The 15,131-nt window shown below is 42.8% G+C and overlaps 1 protein-coding gene across 1 annotated transcript; it reads left to right on the top strand.

The window, feature by feature from the left end:
- The first annotated feature begins 3,490 nt into the window (after positions 1–3,490).
- TMEM52B (transmembrane protein 52B) lies at positions 3,491–9,015 on the top strand. Its single transcript, XM_054842130.1, has 5 exons — positions 3,491–4,009; positions 4,641–4,684; positions 5,623–5,661; positions 6,607–6,773; positions 7,223–9,015. The coding sequence occupies exons 1-5, from the start codon at positions 3,962–3,964 to the stop codon at positions 7,471–7,473; spliced, it is 549 nt and encodes a 182-aa protein (XP_054698105.1). The 5' UTR covers positions 3,491–3,961; the 3' UTR covers positions 7,474–9,015.
- The last annotated feature ends 6,116 nt before the right edge of the window (positions 9,016–15,131 follow it).

Genomic DNA, 15,131 nt, shown 5'->3' with positions numbered 1-15,131 from the left:
AATGCAATGGGGCATGGATATCTCACAGTTCCCAGTTCCTGGAACAGCTGCAAATAGGTACCCAATTTGGGAGTACATCCCTTCTGTAGAAAGAAAAAGAAGGAAGGGAAGAGATAAAGAGGAAATTACATTAATTTTGGATTAAGTCTAAACAATTCCCTGAAGTTTTTCAGCAGCAGGGGAGGTTGTTTCCTGGCTTTATTATACAGTAATTAATATTCACTAAATTCAGTCAGAAGAGCTCCTTGATCTCTCAAGTGGCACAGGTGGACTGGAGGTAAAACATACTGATCCCGTTTGCTTACTGGTTGTAAGCACATCACACTTGTCCTGATGGGGTAGCACATGGACTGGTCACAGACATTGCCCATTCCTAGGACACAAAGAAATGAATCCAGGTTTCCCAACTGCTGTTCCAAGTATGTCTGCACTGTAAAAGGGAATGAGGCAAAGAAATCTGCTGAACTAATGGGGAGTTTGGGTAGAAAATTCATGTACCAGAGTATAGTGCTGTGTTCCTGGAGTGGCTCTGGCCTGAAAGCAGTCCAGGCAAAGTCACACATGATAATCTCTGCCTTTTAGCAAGAGTGATTAGCAGAGCACAGCAGCATGCCAGTGCACTAGGGCTGCCGCTGCATCCAAGAAGGGGTTACCTGCCACCTTGAGTGCCTGCACCATGCTCTCTCAAATTCTGAGCACTAGGAATAAGATGGAGAAATTTAACTGGACCTACATTTCCTGGTATTTCTAGGTCTGCTGGAAAAATGACAGGAATGAGACCTGGAAATAAAACCTTCAGTTTTATCTCATATGGCTTTACTGCACACAGCCCAAGAACTTCTGGTCTCACCAGCTGTGAAATTGGGAGGAAGGATGAACACCAGGTAGCACAGAATACTACCCTGCAACACCACGTCTCCCCAAAGGCTTTGCCAGCCTCTGCCATCCCCAGGCTGCTGGAGATCAAAGCTCCCGGGTATAGGGTAGAAGGCATTCCCAGACTTTTGTCATACAGTGGAAAAATTGAGCGCAGTGACTTAGACTCCAGCATCTGGGCAGACACATATAGACCAATAAATGTTAATTTCCAGGGGTGACTTGCCCTGTCTCTAATCAGCTGCTGCTTTCAAACTCTCTGTCACATTTTCTGTCAAGGGGCGGTAACAACCCTCATATCCTCAGTGAAAAGAGCATGGCATATGGGAGGAAGTGTTCTGCTGCTTTATACGCAGTTTATTCAAAAATGATGTGGTTTTGTTTTACAAGCAACAGAGCCTTTTTGGATTATCATCATCCAGTGTAAAACACACGAAAGCTTTGATAATGCCTTGCTACACCCACAAAAGTATCAGGGGGCCTTGTAAGCCCCAAAAGTGTCCCCATATTTTACATTTCCAAATGCCCATGGGGAAGTATTGGGTATGAATAATCAAGCTGGCTCTAGTGCTTTGAAGAGTAACAGGGAACAAGCACCAATTTCTCAACAACTTCTAAGAGCAGTACACAGCATTCTTTCAGCTCATTAAGAAGCTTTACTCCCAGTTAGGATCATGCTACCTAGGAAATAAAAGTTAGAACAGGCTTGACAGGCATACCTTGATACAACCAGAACAGGGAAGCAGAGAGGACAGAAGTCTTTTCTGTCCATACCACAATGTGTTTTCTCTGGTGTCCAAGGAAGGATATGTTCAAATCACATAGCCTACTATGGAATGGACCTTTAGATTTTAAACAATAACAAAGAACAGAGAGGTCAATGATGGGATATTTTTGTTTGTTTTAGCAGTTCTGTAAGAGTCTGATCACATTTTTAAAACCTTTTGAAAGGTGGCAAGGGGCAAATATGAAAAAGTCACTTCAATATAATGTAAAACAAAGAAAAATAAAATACTGAGATAATTGAGGCAAAATGCCAGTGAAACATGGAGAAATTTAAACCATTGTTGGATGATAGGCTAGCAGGGGCATAGGTGGATTACTGGAAGCACAGTAATAATGACAATGCCATAGAAATAGAAAAAGAATGATCAGTAAGTTTCAGCAAGAATGAGTTATATGCTTTTGCAGGGGTCACTGTTTCATGTCACACTGCTGCTTTTTCTTTAGAGAAATTTTATCACTTTTTCTGTTATTTCTCCAGTTTGATCCAGCTGATGAAATTCTCATGAGACTGAATTTCAGTTAAAAATCAAGTGATAATCTATTGAATTATCACACTGATAATAAAAAGCCCCTGAAAAACACTGGTAATTTGAATTTCTTTTCCACATTCAATCCCACCAGTTTTAAAAGCCGTGCATACAAGAGAGGCTATTTTACAGTTCTGCTGGTTCTCTTCTTCTAAAACTTCTTCAATACACAAAAGAATTTAAGGAGAAAGAGACAAAAAGAATATTGAGCAATTCCCATGTAAATACAAAGCCAATAGCTCATGTTTCTATGTTTCTTATTTGTCCACCAGGACTCAGAAAACTTTTTCCATCCTAGTAGACTAGGATGGATGGATGGATGGATAGACAGACAGACAGACAGATAGATAGATAGATAGATGAACTCATGTTAAGCCATGTTTATACTGCATCACTACTTTTATAATTAGAGAATGGTAAATGGTTTTTAGCCTGCCTTGGAAGAATACATTATGTTCATGAATCCATTGGTTCTGGTCTGCAACTCTAATATGCAACACCAAGGCTAATGATTCACCAGTTTAATGTGAATGCATTGTGATTGCAACATGGGGCAGCAAGTTTCTCTAGTTGCTATCCTGCCCTTAACATACATTTATTCACCAGTCTCAGGTGGTTCCCAAATAGTAACGCATTACTGCAGAGAATATTTTCTATCATCTCAGGTATTCAAAAGAGAAGGTGAGCACAATTATATGCATGTAATAACATTCTGAATAGCCACGAGCAAGCAGTAATAGAAATCTAAAGCAGTTCTACAAGACAGAGAAAATGAATAGGTCATTAAATGGAACCTACTAATTTAATCAGCTGCAGGACAAATAGTATCCAGGATAGGAGAATGAACATATATGCCCTGTGATGCAAAGTATTTGGGGGGACTTTGCTGGCCATGCAGGAAGTTCAGGAGTGGGACTTGTGAGCGAGCAAACTATCAGCTGCAGGACTGACAGAGCAGGACACTACCAGGTAAGAGGGATGGTGGCAGAGCCTTAAAATGGGAGATAGGAGAGGTGTTGCATATGCATACATATATATGCATATATGTGTATATATACATCACATACATACACATACATATATATAAAATGCTGTATATAATTATGTTGCAAACTCGCTTCATCAGGGACATCTCACTTGTAACATACACTCTGGATGTTGATCATATGGCTAAAGTCAATAGACAATGTGAGTGCAGGAGCAGAAAGGGTACTGGAGGAGGGAGAGGAATCTGAACTCCATTTGAACAGGTCAATAACATGACCTTCAACCCACCCCCCTCAGGGTAGGGGCGGGGAGAGGAATAATTGGGAATGAACAAACTCAGAGATCCTTTCTGCTCAACAGAAGGAAAGGGTCAGGTCTGCAGAGATCTCACGATGCCCTTCACTGAACTAGTTCAACATCTAAAGTAAGAACTTGTAGCCACTGCTTTTCTCCTGATCTGACTGGAAGGCTTTAGAGATCACTTCAAAACAGAGAGAGAAGCAGGCCAAGAGACTAACATAAGAAGACAGGCAGAAACAAACAGGAATTGCCAGTGACAAAGGGGGAATGAGAGAAAGCAAAAACCTGAACAGCAGAGAAGAAGGATAAACCCAGAGGAGGACAGAAGAAGGTAGAGCAGGAAGAAGAGATTGGATTCAGCACACAACAAGGAATCTGCTCCTTCTCCTGGTCAGTGGACTGGTGAGGACATACTGAAACTAGAAAAGACAGGAAGATATCAAGCAGCTTGAGACACCAAGAGGCCACAGAACCACCCTACGGGGATGCATAACCCAGTCATGATCTGCTTTGTTTTAGGTTGTTTCTTGTGGGTAAGTCACATCTCAGGTTCCTCTTCGGGGGGTCTCTGCTCAGTTATGGAGTTACCTTGAAAAGATGGAGGGGCATTAACAGTTGACAGTCACAATCATTTCCCTGATATTAGTTAGAACTGGACACACAGAAGAGAAGAGTATTTGCTGCTATTCCAGGGATGGTAACACAGAGGTCAGGGTACCCAAAGAAAAAGAAATGAGAAGGGTAGGAGTGCTGGAGGTACAGAGCAGAATTCAAGTCAGCGTGGGTATAATAGGAAGCAGGACATTTAAATGTTCTTAATATTTGAGCATGGAGAAGGATCTACATCTGTAGCATGACATAGCTTGTGGTGGGGAAACGGAAACCTGTGGTGAAGGTGAAGGTAAGTCTGGGTCTGTGCTGAGAACAGTGCTAAGTAGGATTATAATGACTACAGGAAGTTAAGATATGAAACAATGCAGTTGGTATCACAGTAACTTCAAATCTACAGCAGAATATATGACAGAAACAACGGAAGACAGATAATAGTAAGTTCTTACTGTAGGAGATTTAGACTGGTTATAGTCCAGGTGACAGAGATAGAAGTTGCATATGGCAAAGACTTAATTCACTCTAGCTGTGTCTTGTTTGGTTTTCTTTTTCTAGTTCCCCCGAGTGAGAGGTGAGGAAGGCTGTCTCAACACTGAACTGTGAGTATTTGTTGATCTTGCACTCTTTTAAGAAAAGACAGTGAAGGACAAAGACAATAGTAGATATCAATGTTATGACACAGTGGCTGACATTTTCCAGAAAAGCTTACTTTAATTCTGACCATTGAAAACTCACATAAAATCTCTGTTGCTTTGAATGTGAAGTGTATTATTTACTATCCATTCAACATACTGATCATGTGGTACTGTTCCTGCTGCCTATTTGGATAACTGTAATGGTTAAGAGCTTTCTGGTGTAATTTTGATTGACCGAGATTATAAATTTGGAATTTACCTTTCCTTGAAAAATTATTTGAAATACAGTGCTTCGGTGAACATTGGTTCATATACAGTTCAAATATAGTGCTCTTGGTGACATCATCTGTAAGAAAAACAGAAATCAAGACAAAACAAATGTGAGACACTGCCTACGAGGATTCTTTTTTAAGAATCCTTTTTTTAAAGACAAAAAAATGTCTTTAAAAATGCACAGGCAGGTCTGCTAACTAAAACTAAAGGAACACACAACACAGCATCCAAAATGTATCCACAGGGCAACAAAGAAATGAAAGTCAGAAAAAGCAAAGGAAAAGATAACAGGGTTGGACAGAGGAAATTGTGGGGAAAAATATATAAAAGAAGTTCAGAAATTATAATATGATGCAGATCCCTAATGTTTGCAAACAGAATTGGGCAGGCACAAATACTGGGGGAACAATAAAGAGATAAAGCCAAAGAGAAGGCAAACTCACCTAACAGGGAGATTGATGAGGTCGGACAACTGTCTCCTCCATGAAGCACAGTGAGTTTCTTGTCATTGTGCCATTTAGAAGCTGGAGTGTAATTGAGAAGTGTGAGGGGAGCTAGAAGGGGATACAGTAGGGATCTTCCCATTTATTTGGCGTTCTGTGGCTAACTCTATGTTGTATTCTCCTCAGCTGTTCAGGTACAGAGTGGGACCGTTTGTGGTATATCTGGTAAGATGGCATATGTTTACTTTAAATATCTGCATCACTGGACAACTCTAATAGCAAAGAGTGGGATTAAATGTGACCTGCTCAAGTGCGATGCCACCCCCACTTTCCCTTGGGATACTGTAATGCTCTACAGTAGCAAGGCAACCCCCTTAAGCTATCACATTGTCTTTAACAAATGTTGACTTGCCAGCCTCCTTTTTCATTCCACATATTAATTTAGTCAGGTGAATGATATTAATAAAGCATTCATGGCACAATATGCCTTTTAAAAGATTCATTTTTTAAGTAACTTCAGTCTGATTCCTTAGTAATTCTCAAGAGGATAGTAAAAAGGGTAGTAATTGTTGGACATCTACAAGGCTGCATTAATAAGAGTATAGCCAGTAGATTGAGAGATAAGATTTTTCCTCTCTGCTTGTCACTCATGAGGACACATCTGAAACATGTAGTCCAGTCTTAATCCCTCAGTACAAGAGAGATGTTGACAAACTGGAGCAACTCTACTGGAGAGCCAATAAAATGGTCAGGGGTTCAGAGGACATGATGTGTGAGGAGGGGCTGAAAGGACCACGTTTGTTCAACCTGGAGGAGGTTAAGGGGGAAACCTAACTGCAGCTTTCCACTACCTAAAGCGGATCTAGAGACAAAATAGAGCCAGAGTTTGCTCAAGAGGTGCCCAGCAGAAGACCCGAGGCGACTGGCCAAACTGCATCCAAGAGAATTCTGATTAGACAGAAGGAAAAAATGCTTCCCCCAAGGGTGGTGCAGCACTGGAACGGGTGCCCGGGGGGATGCAGGATCTCCATCCCTGGAGACTGTCCAAACTGCTGGACAAGGCTCCAAATGACCATGTCTAGCTTGGAGCTTAGCCCTAGTTCAAACAGGGAGAGACCTTAAAGCAAACAAAGTTTTTCCATCCTAACTCTGTGTCCTCTCCCTTTCCAGGCTGGTGGTGGTGATCGGTGGGCTGCTGCTCCTGTGTGGCCTGGTTTCCATCTGCGTGAGGTGCTGTTTTCATTGTCATCAGACAGGGGAGGAATCGGGTCCTCAGCCCTACGAGGTCACCGTCATTGCTTTTGATCATGACAGCACTCTCCAGAGCACCATTACCTGTGAGTTGGCTTCGACAGAGGCTGGGGACCTCAGCACAGCCCACTGTGAGGGGCTGCACCGTAAAAAGCCCAGATTGTGGCACCCCAAAGCTAGCAGAGGGAAGTTCATGGCAGCATGTGGGAAAGCAGCATCTGCACGTAGTACAAATTAAGGTGCTCACCAAGCTTCATGTAGCAAACACAGCCAAATGGTGAATCAGCCATGAGACATGTTTGGGTGGAATTTGGGCAGCTACAGCCCTCGGTGGCATTTAAAGAAGCAGCAGTTGTGGAATGTTGCTGATGGGGTTTCACACACACCCCTTTTAGGGAAGGATGAAGGGGCAGGAAAAGGAAAATATTCAGACAGTGGGGAGAAAGTGTGTTGTGTGCTGCAGATATACTTCTCCTCCTCTAGTCGCATGGTACTTTCAGAATGAGGCAAACGGCTTTTTTCTCCTCCCTTTCAGCTCTCCATTCTGTGTTTGGGCCTGCTGCCAGGAGGATATTAGCGGTGGCACGCTCCCACAACGCTGTGCAGGGAACACCACCCCTCTCAGCATCAGACACTCCTCCAGTCTACGAAGAAGCTCTGCACATGAGCAGATTCACGGTTGCCAAGACGGGGCAGAAAGTGCCAGACCTGAATCCAGTGCCGGAGGAAAAACTGCAGGCATCTGCTGAGGGCAAGGATGCACAGACAGCCCTCCCAGGACACTAGTGCCTGTTTTTACTGAATGGCAAATAATATAGTTATGTGCAGAGACTAATTCTTCTGAGCAGGGTTAGGAATCAGATTAACCTCCTTAGTCTAGTGAGAAAAGGAAAGAAAAAAAAAAAAAAAAGAGACCAAAATAGTTTCAGATCCAGCATATTTTGATGGCTCCTTTTGACACCTCCTTGAAATATTCAACAATTGGCCTTCCCCATGTCCATTTATTACACACACACATCAGTAGTATCACCCTTTGCACAAACAAGCAGGCAGCAGGATCAAGGTGCCGAGCCACTTTGCAGGCTAGTGACCTGCAGGGAGATTGCAGATGCTGTCTCATTCTGTTTGCAGAGAGGTTTTCACAACACGGAAAAGAAAGACGTGTCAGAAGGTATTAATATCTAATAATAACACCAAAGTTCTGGAAAGTGACAACCATTTATAGTAAATTTAAAATAAAATTTAAAAAAAGAGCAGTGTAGGAATACAATCTGCATGTAAACAAAAGAGAGCATACATTTGGTACTATGTGCAGTATAGTGCTCTGAATGCCCTACAGGATATATAGAATGAATGCAGACTGGTTCTGAATATGATATATAGCAATTCTTAAATAGTAGTCACAAGCCCTTATATCTGAATTTAAAAAATGTATGTGTGATAACAGATCAAACAAGGGGAGGAACAGGAACACTACCCCTGAAGTTCAATCACATTTTAGTTGTATTCATATTTTATCATTTATTAATTATTCCTAATGTTGCTGTCAAAAGCAGATCAAATTATCTAAGACCATTTAAAATATTTAAGCCATTTCTCATATAGAAATAATTTATAAGTCTTTCCTGATCGATGCAAATATGTTGAATCATCCAGAAATATTAATCAAACTGGATGAACACAGCTATGGACAATCTGCAAAATGTTTTCTTAGACTAGATACTCATGAGAAGGTGACTGTATTGCCTCTACCCCAGATTCAGCAACTGAAAACATTAAAGCAGAAGGATTTCCAATATCAGATGATAAGCAGTCATGTATTAACTGCATGTATATGTTAATGTTGATATAATGCACGGGGCACGGATATCCCATCTTTCTTAAGTGCCTGCATGGCCCTTCCTACTGGAGTACCCAAATTCTCACTGTGCTTAATATGCTGATCGTCACAATGCCTCTGTGAAAATACAGAAAATATGGTTATTATTTTGTGGATAAGGACAACAAGGACCAGGTCCCCAAATATGTTAACGAATGTAACTGCTGTTGAGATTACAGCCATGGAAAAATTTAGAGAAGGTTGATAAGACAGCTTCAGGGATAGCATAAAGCAGAACTGAAAGACCAAAACACCTTTGATGGTGTCCCAGACCTTGTCCAGTCACAGGAATTATGTATCCAAGGGAATTTAAAGAGGGTCTTGATTTCCTAGGTCACAAAGTTCTTCCTGAATTGCCTACTCATTACCTAACTGTACCATGAATGAGTGATAAACTGGAATGGAATAAATAAGTAAGTGACATGTAAGGTTATGTCTCTTCTGCTATACAGCACGCTTGAAATAATAACAACAACTGTTTGTGGAACATCTACTAGAGACCTATTTCCTCAGCCGCTCTCTGAAGTCCAGTTCAAGCCTGACATCCCCACCAAGCTGCAGAATATTTCCTGGAAGGCTTTTGTTTACTCCACAGTAAAACGCTGAAGCAAGCAGAGACATTTGGATCTGCAGAACATGCGGCAAGCGCTAGCAAGCCCAGAAACTTCCTAGAAGCCTTCACAATAGTTTCCAGGGGGAACATACCGTTCCTCCGCCACCTCCACCCCTTTCCTCCTGCCTACGAGCACCCGAGCTGTGCGGGCATTTAACAGGAGATGGCAGCCCTGCTCCACAGGGCAGCAATCCTGCCTAGCAAAACAGGAAGGCGCAGTTTCTAATAATTTGCAATAATAATTACACCGTGCAATAAAAAAGGAAGTTTTAAATTTTTTTTAGTTTTCCCCTCCTCTGCATCAAATCACCTCTGCTATCTCCTTTCTCAGTTTCAAGGGGACAAGTTACCTGTCGCTCGTACCCAGAGCTAGGTATTACATGCTGATTTCAGCGTGTTGCCCTTGACCAGAGCCAGTATTGTGTAACTCTCCTGTCCCTTCCCATCTGCTCACATCCTTCTTTGCTTGTCTCTTAGCTGTTAAGTGCTAGAGCAGATACCCTCAAGTTTGTGGGTTTTTTTACTGGCAAGACATCCAAAATACTTCAAGTGATAATAATGAGAGACAGCCTTACTTGCTGTGGGATTAAGATGACTCATCTGACTTAAGGTGAGCACTCAGAGGCCATAGGACATGATAAAACACCAGATTAAAACAAACAAACAAAAACCAGAAGCAAACCTACAGACACTATTGAACCATAAAAGGTTGTGTCAGTGACTGGAAACACCTCACTCTCGCCCTCAGGTCTGTTATGATTCAGACGTTCTCTCCTCTCAAACAAGCAAAAAATGAGGACAGAGTCAATAAAGACCCCATGTACTTCAGGAAAAAGCAGGACCACACCCCATAAAAATATAGCAAGTTTACTTATTCAGAGAGATATAAACTGCTATTTGGTACTGCAATTTGCTGTTATTCACCTGTTTTTTTTACTCCATTAGCAGCGGTTCCATCTCACTGTCGAGTTTGACATTGAATATACTTTGTGTGCTGTATTATATCAGCAAATAAGGCCAATATAAGGCCAATCAGCCAATAATTTGAAATCCTTTATGCTTTCAGATTGAAAATTAAATATTCAATATTATTTAACATGAAGAACTAATACTTTCATAAAACATTTAAACAAATATTCAAGTAGCAACAGTTTTCCCCACACTTAAGAGCAATAGGGACATGAATTGGTCACAAATAGAGAATAACATACATTGGAAAACAAATAAAAGGTTCTGTTAATCATTAAATAATTTTAGGGTTAGTTCAGCTGCTGTGTACAGCCACTAGTGTCAAGTTGGCTGCACTGGAGTACCCATGTTCTGCAGAGCACTCCAATATCCAGCACAACAAGGGAAAGAATACCATCAAAAGCAATTCTCTTTAGTTATGAATAATTAAGTATCTGCAGCCAAAGATCCCCATGCACTTTACAGACTTTAACCATGTTGTCACGCTACCTATGCATCAGACAAGCCTTAGTATTCCTTCTGTAGATAGAATAAATGATGCACAAAGTACTGAAGATAAAACTATATCATAACCAAGTCACTGACCCTTGGCTCAGCTTCAGCTCACTTGTTTACTCAACCCTTGACCAAACACTGGGAGAAGCGTAGGACCCAAGCAAGCATAGGACAAGTGATACCGAAAGGAAAAGAGCAACCAGTCTCCGCTGGCTACCATTAGCCTGCACATGGAGTAATTTGGGCTGGAACCACCTGAGTACAAGAGTACACTGACAGCAGGTGCCGCAAATGAGTTGTCCATGCCACCCTTAGGTTCCCCCAGAACATGTGGTACTTGAGACAGACTGGCTTTCAGAAACACCCCACTAACCCCACTGTTGTGTTGCTCCTTTGTTTTCACAGGACTGTAACAATGATTCCTGACTCCAACAGGCCACTCCAAAACCTGGCTTGGAACAAAGGGATCTCAGACTTGTGTTATTCAGATCTGGGGTTTTGTCTGTACTGCTGCTTTTCACCGTGCAACAAGGTATTTTACTTAATCTCTTCATAACATCATTTGTATGCATTTAAGCAACTTGAGCTGAGGCTGGGCCATGTGATCACTTTGGGAGGAATGAGCAACTTCTTTTTGTATAAAATAAGCTGTAGAAAATCGAGCAGTGAGATGGCAGTTCAGCATAGACAATACAGAACCATTTCCTAGAGGAAAGGAAAACATCTTCACAATTAGCCATTGTTTGCTGGGAATGATTAACCCTGTGCCCTTACCCAGGGCCGATTTGCCTGTTCTGCCTCTGAGGCTGCTATAGATCCAGTGTCAAGTGAAACTGGTGACCAGTAACAAGTGGTGCAGGAGAGACACCAAGCAAGGACTTAAGAACTATCCATGTGTCATGAATGGAGATCAAGCAGAGCAGAATCACAAGTGACTTCAGGTCTGCCCTCTGTGGTTGAATCACCATTCAGACCACAAAATAGAAATTTTCTGACAAGAGAGGCTTTGATATGCTGAAACTACACTAAAGATTAAAAAAAAAAAAAAGAAAAAATGTCAGCCTATAGAGGTACAAATGGCATAAGTACTCAAGGGCAAATACTAATGAAAGAAATATCCAAGGGAATCCAGAGTTATAGGTGGCTGAACAGTAGCTCCATGGGCTTCCCAAGAGACATCCACCCAGATGACATCTCCAAGACAGGGCAAATAATGGGTATTTTTATCCTTAATTCACAAAAATTTTAGCCAGTTAGCTATCTAAGCTAGCTTCACTTCCCAGTAGTGCACTGCAGAGCTTCTAGCAGTGCCTCTGGAGCACTGTGTGGTACAGCACAGGCTGCAAACCCTGCCTCCAGATTCTGTGTAAATATTTTTATCACCTGCTTCTATGGCTACAGCATTGGCAACACTTGGGTAATCCCTGTTAGAGTGAACCTCTGCCTACATGAGCTGCAGACACCGCAATACACAACATGCTCAGAGCTGTTCTGACACTCTAGGTTAAGAAAGAGTATATTGTTTTGACACTCTGTGGAGGACCAGTCTGTGCTGGCAGTCCAGGGTTGGAAAACTAGCCAACCCCCTTCCAATTCCTCCTAGCACACGAACCCAGAACGTGGAGTTTGTCACATGCCCATGGGTTGACATTTTAATAGGAACTCTAAGTCAGATGATTAGCTGTTTGTCACTGCTTCTGCATGTATCATCTTCCTGCCTGCTGTTGTGCCAGTGACGTTATTGTTGTTACTGAGCCGGAGGAGAGGGCTGGGAATTTGGTGCCTGATGGGGTGGAAGCGGGGCAGTGGGAGGAGCGAAGCTTGTGGCTGCACTTCCAAAGCTACATCATCAGGGCAGGAAGAGTTCAGTAAGGAGATTTGTGATCCTCACGTGGGATTTGTTGGGGGAGAAGTCGTCACCTCGCAATGCACTCGCAGGCCAAGTCTTTGCATCAGACCAGGGAAGAACCCTGAAAATCCTCTCTGATTTGTAAATAGAAATTCAAACTAGATGCTAGCTCAGCTGCCTTGTGTATAGTTCTGGAAATGGAAACAGCGATTTACAGGACAACAGGAGTTTGAGATCAGTCTGTTAAAATTGCCAGAATGTGTTAGTGGCCTGGGTTAAACAGGATAGAAAATTTCCTCTCTTTTGTCCTTGAGGAAGAGGCATCTACATCACTACAGAGCTTTAGCAACCGCTATGCTGCAGGCAGTTAGGAAGCAAGGAGGCCAAACACAGGTATTATAGAAAGGTGCAATGCCATGAAACCAGAATTTTCCCCAGGTCTAAATCCTGGATTCCTTCAGTCTAGGCTAGTCGCTATGGCACTGCACAGAAATAATGTTTTCCTTCTGACTCACCCTTCTGAGATCCTCTGACACTCCCTGCAACCATGGGGAAACATTCACATGCCCTAGGACAGACAGAAATAAGTTGATGATGCTTCCTGTACGAACTTTATGCACGTGAACTAGTGAAGGCTGGGACACACTGGTCTATGTCATTCCCACTGTGGGCTGCTCTATCCTTAAGAGATTTGGGCAAGCAACTGCTGGAGCTGACCATTGAGTGGTGCAGGAGGTCACACTACACCATACTGAGCAGTAAAACCTTAGATGCTAAAGCACCTGCCAGAGTTCTTGGGGGCACACTTCAGCCATCCAAAAGTAGATGTCATGATTCAGGTGAGAAGAATCCAACCCCAGCATGCCTATTTATCGCCATTGACTACAAAGGCAGTTTAAAGTGACAGGCTCAGCTGTACATGCATACATTATAAGTGTAGGTGAGATTTCTATTCCATGCCTATTTACATTCCTGTGCCAGGCAAGAATATCTGGGAGGTGCCACCATCTGAGCATATCTGCAACTAAGTAAATGCATTTCCTCTGTATCTCTCCTACTTACATGCAAGATGAGAGATCACAGTGCACCAGGGCTTGGAGAGGGAGTACTACCAAAAGACCTCTGAGTTCAAGAGGGAGCATGCTATCAAATGCAAAGGTGGGTGGTGGCCAGCATATGAAACAGGTGTCTCTGAGGCACAGAGCACAAGCTAACACCCTGGATCTGCTGTGGGGATTTGTAATTGCCCCTTCCTACCCCTGGTGTCAGCGTGAGTCCCACCCTGCAGGCAACTCAGTTGTGTGTAACAATACATAGGGATAAAGCCACCAGTACTATGAGTTTCTGAGGGCAGCCTAAATTATTTATATGAGTACTTCTAGAAAAAGACCAGGGCTTTATGTTCCCCTGATTCTGTTGTTATCATTAAGGAGCATCCAGCTTGGTCTTCAATTTCTTCAGGATCCAAGCTGACTCTTTACTATAGTCTGGATTTTTTCCATTCTAACCACACTGTAGAAGCAGAGTGCCAGCAAAATAACAACGATGTCTTTTTCTACCCTTGTTCATTCTGAGTCAACAAACTGGCACAGGGTTGAATGAGATATAGGAAACCTGGATCCTCTCACCTCTGCTACTGGTGTGGCCTTGGGAGAGTCCTTATGCATCCAAGGCAGTCTGCTGTCCCACTCAGTCCCTACTAGTTCAACTAAAACTACTACACAAATAAAAGATTATCCTTGGAAACGTCCTGCTTCTCTGGATGAGGCATGCAAAGGAAGAATTACCTGACACACTCCCATTCATTGTCCCCAGGGTAGCAGCAATTGATTTTTATGCTGATTTGAGCATGCTGATCCATTCATTAATACTGTTTTGCAGGTCAGTAAATAATTGTGAGCCCAACTACTCCTAGAAAAATCGAAAGATATTCCAAGTATGTGTCAGCTGAGTAACCAGGCTAAAATTGGCCAGCTATTTTGGCTTGTTTGCAGACAGTTCCCTTTAACTGTCTGCTGTTTGTTATGTGCATCTGGTCTGGCACATTACGTGACACACTTTGTGCCCCTTGTTGTTTAACTGAGATTGAATAAACGGGAAATAATCCAGATCCAACAGCGACAGGGACACAAAAAGCATTTTTTTTTTGGTCTTACTTTAAGAATAGATCGGCCTCATTACCCTCGTTTTAGACAAGTGAAGGCAGTGACATTCAAGCTTCACATACGGATCACTAAACCTTGGACCCCCGCAGAACCCCACGGGCAGCCCGGAGAACCGCCCCACGCCTCTGCGCCGGTCGGGGAAGAGGGAGGAGCGACGCGGCCATGCCCGCAGTCCCGAGTGGATTATGTGCCTGCTAATACTGTATTTATAACCCGAGTCACGCTGGGAGGGCGTTGCTGGATAGTGTGTTTGTTTTGCTGCCTTTAAAAAAAAAAAATTGTTCACTATTTTTAATTTATTACTATTTATATTTATTGCCGCGCAATAAACGTACGAACAAAAACACGCCACCTTGCGCGGCGGCGGGGGAGGGGGGGCGACGAGGGCGGCCACGCCGCGCCACGCTGCACCTCCCCCCCGCCCGTCACGCGTGTGCTGGAAGGTGGCACATCCCTTCTTACCCCCCTCCGCGG

Source organism: Grus americana, chromosome 1 (genome assembly GCF_028858705.1).
Source record: "Grus americana isolate bGruAme1 chromosome 1, bGruAme1.mat, whole genome shotgun sequence".
Lineage (NCBI taxonomy): Eukaryota > Metazoa > Chordata > Aves > Gruiformes > Gruidae > Grus > Grus americana.
The sequence above is the reverse complement of the archived record's forward strand: the minus strand, read 5'-3'. Positions and strand labels throughout refer to the sequence as shown.